Source organism: Octopus bimaculoides, chromosome 15, assembly GCF_001194135.2.
Source record: "Octopus bimaculoides isolate UCB-OBI-ISO-001 chromosome 15, ASM119413v2, whole genome shotgun sequence".
Taxonomy (NCBI): Eukaryota; Metazoa; Mollusca; class Cephalopoda; order Octopoda; family Octopodidae; genus Octopus; species Octopus bimaculoides.
Genome location: NC_068995.1, coordinates 7,281,153 through 7,285,366, shown reverse-complemented (window position 1 = coordinate 7,285,366; position 4,214 = coordinate 7,281,153). Strand labels below are relative to the sequence as shown.

At 32.2% G+C, this 4,214-nt stretch overlaps 1 protein-coding gene across 1 annotated transcript in view; it reads right to left on the bottom strand.

The window, feature by feature from the left end:
• The window catches only part of LOC106875064 (neuroendocrine convertase 1), a 167,183-nt gene extending 166,020 nt beyond the window's left edge, over nt 1-1,163 (bottom strand). Inside the window, exon 1 of the mRNA XM_014923026.2 lies at nt 464-1,163. Coding sequence (XP_014778512.1) covers nt 464-928 — 465 coding nt within the window. The 5' untranslated portion in view covers nt 929-1,163. The remainder of the gene's footprint in view (nt 1-463) is intronic.
• Between the last annotated feature and the right edge of the window lie 3,051 nt (nt 1,164-4,214).

Here is a 4,214-nt window from a genome sequence, read left to right as displayed (position 1 = left end):
TGTGTGTGTGTGTGTGTGTGTGTGTGTGTGTGTGTATATATATATGCACATACATATATATGTATATATAACTACATATATATATATATTTATATATATATGTATATATACTTATATATATCTATATATGTCTATATGTATATTCATATATATATGTATATATGTATAAATATTTATATATATATATTTATATGTATGTATAAATAAATATATATATATATACATATAATGTGTGTGTGTGAGTGTGTATTTATACATACATACATATATATATATATATATATATATATATATATATACACACACACATACATACATACATACATAAATGAAGGAACAAACCTACTCATAAGGTATGGGACTTCGAAGTCAAAATGTCCCCCTGCCCCGTCAATACCACCACCATCATCACATTTCCTGACACAATTACAAAAGAAAAAAACTTATTAAAGATTTTCCTTACCTCATGTTTTATCGCATATCCATGACTTCGAGCTACCCGACGAGCAATTTTTAATCCACCCGGAATTTGAGCTGCCCATTCGTTGGTAAAACCACTAGATCTCTTTTCTCTTCTACTTCTTTTTCTTCTCTTTGATGCTGTCGTTAATGTTGACGCTGTTGTTGTTGTTGTTGTCGACTCGGTCTTGTTTGTAGTTACACCAGTCGAACTGAAAAACCTGTCATCGGAACTCGATGCAGAAAATCCTGTACTTTTCAAAGACGTTGGCACTGAAGTTACGCTAACTGATGATTTGGGTGTTGAGCTTGTGGCGGCTGTTTTGTAAGTAAAAATTGCATTTGTTGTTGCATTTATTACTTTTGTTGTTGCTGTTGTTTTTGTTGCCGTAGATGTAACAGAGAGCAGAGCCAACAGGACGAAAATCCGAGCAGCCAGCAGCCAATAAGCAGCGAAGTCCAAGCTCATACTACGAAGCTTACAGTTCCCGTGAGGTCTTCACGTTCTACTGACTGACAATGATCTGCTGTAGCAAACTACTCGCTTCTTTTTTTCTTTTTCTCCCACTATTTATTTATTTATTTATTTACCCTTTAGTATTATTAGTATCGGTAGCCATTTTTGATTATTTTTTTTATTTTTTTCTTTCCCCGCCTCTCATCCATTCATTATTTCTTCTTCCGGTTTTTAAAGGTCTCTAACTCTATGGCTCGGCTGTGATAGTTACTGTAATAGTTGGTGCTACTTTTAAAGTGGGTTGGTTGTGGTAGTGGTGCGAGAGGTGGTGGCGGGGGTTGCTGTGGATTTTATTGTCGTTGTTGTTGTTGTTGAGGTGGAGTTGGAGGCGGTAGTGGTGGTAGCTGTCGTAAATATCTTTTTCCCTTTTCCTTGTTTCAATCTTGTTCAAATTCTGCCGAGGTCGACTTTGCCTTTTATCTTTTCGGAGTCGATAAATTAAGTAACAGTGAAACACTGGTTCGATGTAATCGACTATCGCCCTCCCCCACATTTCTGTCTATAGCAGAAAGGATTATTATTATTATTATTATTATTATTACTGGCAGAATCATTAGCACGTCGGACAAAATGCTTAGCGGTATTTCGTCCGTCTTTACGTTCGGAGTTCAAATTCTGCCAAGGTCGACTTTGCCTTTCATCCTTTTGGGGTTGATGAAATAAGTACCAGTTGAGTACAAGGGTCGATGCAATCGACTGAGTCACACCACTCCACAAAATTTCAGGCCTTGTGCCTATAGTAGAAATTATCATTATTATTATTATTATTATTATTATTATTATTATTGTTATTATTATTATTACTATTATTATTATTATTATTATTATTATTATTATTATTATTATTATTGTTATTATTATTATTACTATTATTATTATTATTATTACTATTATTATTATTATTATTATTACTATTATTATTATTACAATTATTATTATTATTATTATTATTATTATTATTACTATTATTATTATTATTATTATTGTTATTATTATTATTATTATTGTTATTATTATTACTTCCTGTGCAGGGAATCGTAGTCGTTGAAGGTGTTAATGTGTTTGCCGTAGTGCCACAGTTGTTTATGCATGTTAGCTGTTGTGGTTGTTGTTCTTATTGTTGTCAAAGGGGTAGAAATAGCTGTAATAGTTGTAATAGCTTTCATTGTTCTCACTTTTGTAGTAGTGTTTATTGTTTTTGAGTACATGATAGTTGCTGTTGTTGTTGTTGTTACAATGCCGTGTGTGTGTGTGTGTATTTCATTTACATTTTTTATACTCTTCATTCGTCGAAATGCAACTATGCTGGGCCCAAACTTCAGGGGTTTAGTCTATTGACCATATTCACCCCCAACGCATACAGCTGGTACAAATTTTACTGATCGCCCTTCATCTAATCGCTATTTTACGCGACACAAAAGCACTTCAAAATATATAACGCTGCATTTGAACAGTAAACAAATGGAACACACATGCAGTCAAACACATGTACATAAACAGATGTGTAATCTATACATATATGTATGTATATATGTATGTATATATGTATGTATATATGAGACAGTGTGTCTTTATGAGAATATATTTATGAATGTATATACGCCCATCGTATATATATATATATATATATATATATATATATATATGTGTGTGTGTGTGTGTGTGTGTGTGTGTGTGTGTGTATGTTTGTGTGTCTGTGTTTGTCCCCCAACGTCACTTGACAAAGAATAAGTCCTGGGGGCGATTTGCTCGACTAAAGGCGGTGCCCCGGCATTGCCGCACTCAAATGACTGAAACAAGTAAAATAATAAAAGATTTCATACACACACACACATATATATGCACATATATACACACATACACACACACATATATATATATATGTATATATAAATATATATATATATATATCGATATATATACATTTTATTAACATATAGAGTAGAAGTAACAGAGTGACTCAAGGTCCGAGAGTTTCGTGTGTTGTCATTTATCAAACTAGTTTGTGCATGTGAAAATATAGACACACACAAACACACATATACACACACACGGACGCACTTACGTTTATATATATATATATATATATATATATATATATACGTGCGTGTTTGTGTGTGTGCGTGTGTGTGTGTGTTCATGTGCGTTTGCACTATTCTGTTTATGTATAATGTTATTTACTTTTCTACAATGCCATATGGTCGGAGACACATGTAATCTGCTTGTGTGTATCTGTTCAACAGACTAATAAACACATATATGTGTGTGCGTGAGCGTGTGTGCGTGCGCATGCGTGTGCGTATGGGTGGGTGGGGGTGAAAAGTCATACATAAAGATATAGATATATAATTTTCTCCCCCGTATTATTATCATTACTGTTGTCGATAATCTTGTTTTTTGGAGAGTATTATGTAACCGAATATCGCTTCTCGTGAAATTTACCGTCCCAAAGTTTTATTATTACCTTCAAATAACTTTCAGTGTTACGGCCTTCTTCCACGTCATTTTATATGTTTTTCACTTTTAATAATCGTTTTACGAACACTACAATAGTTTTGTCATTTAATATCTGCAGCTAATTTCACATTCACCCTTGTATGAGAACGGGTTCCGGGTTTGTGTTTTATATTTAGATCGCCAAACCTCACATCTTCTTATACCTTATGTGTGTGAATACATATATATATATACATATATGTGTGTGTATATATACATATATGTATATAAATATATATATATGTGTGTGTGTGTGTGTGTGTGTGTGTGTGTGTACATATATGTATGTATATAGATAGATAAATAGATAGATAGATAGATATACAAATTGATGGTAATGAAGAGTTAAATTGTATATATACATATATATACACACACACACACACACACACACATATATATATATATATATATACATACGTACGTACATAGATACATATATATATATATATACGTACACACACATTCACTCACACACACACATATATATGATTATTTATATGATTATAAATGTATACAGGAACGTAATACAACGACGATCGAGAGATAAAGTCGTCAACTATCAATGTTTTTATTATTTGGAACAGCGGTATTTTCTTTTATAAAATTTTCTTTTATAAAATTTTGCATTTTAATTATCTACTCTGAAACTATAAGTTTCGCAAAAACAATTTGACAATTATACGTGTGTCTGTCTGTTTGTCTGTCTGTGTGTATGCATGTATGCATGTATTTTTATATA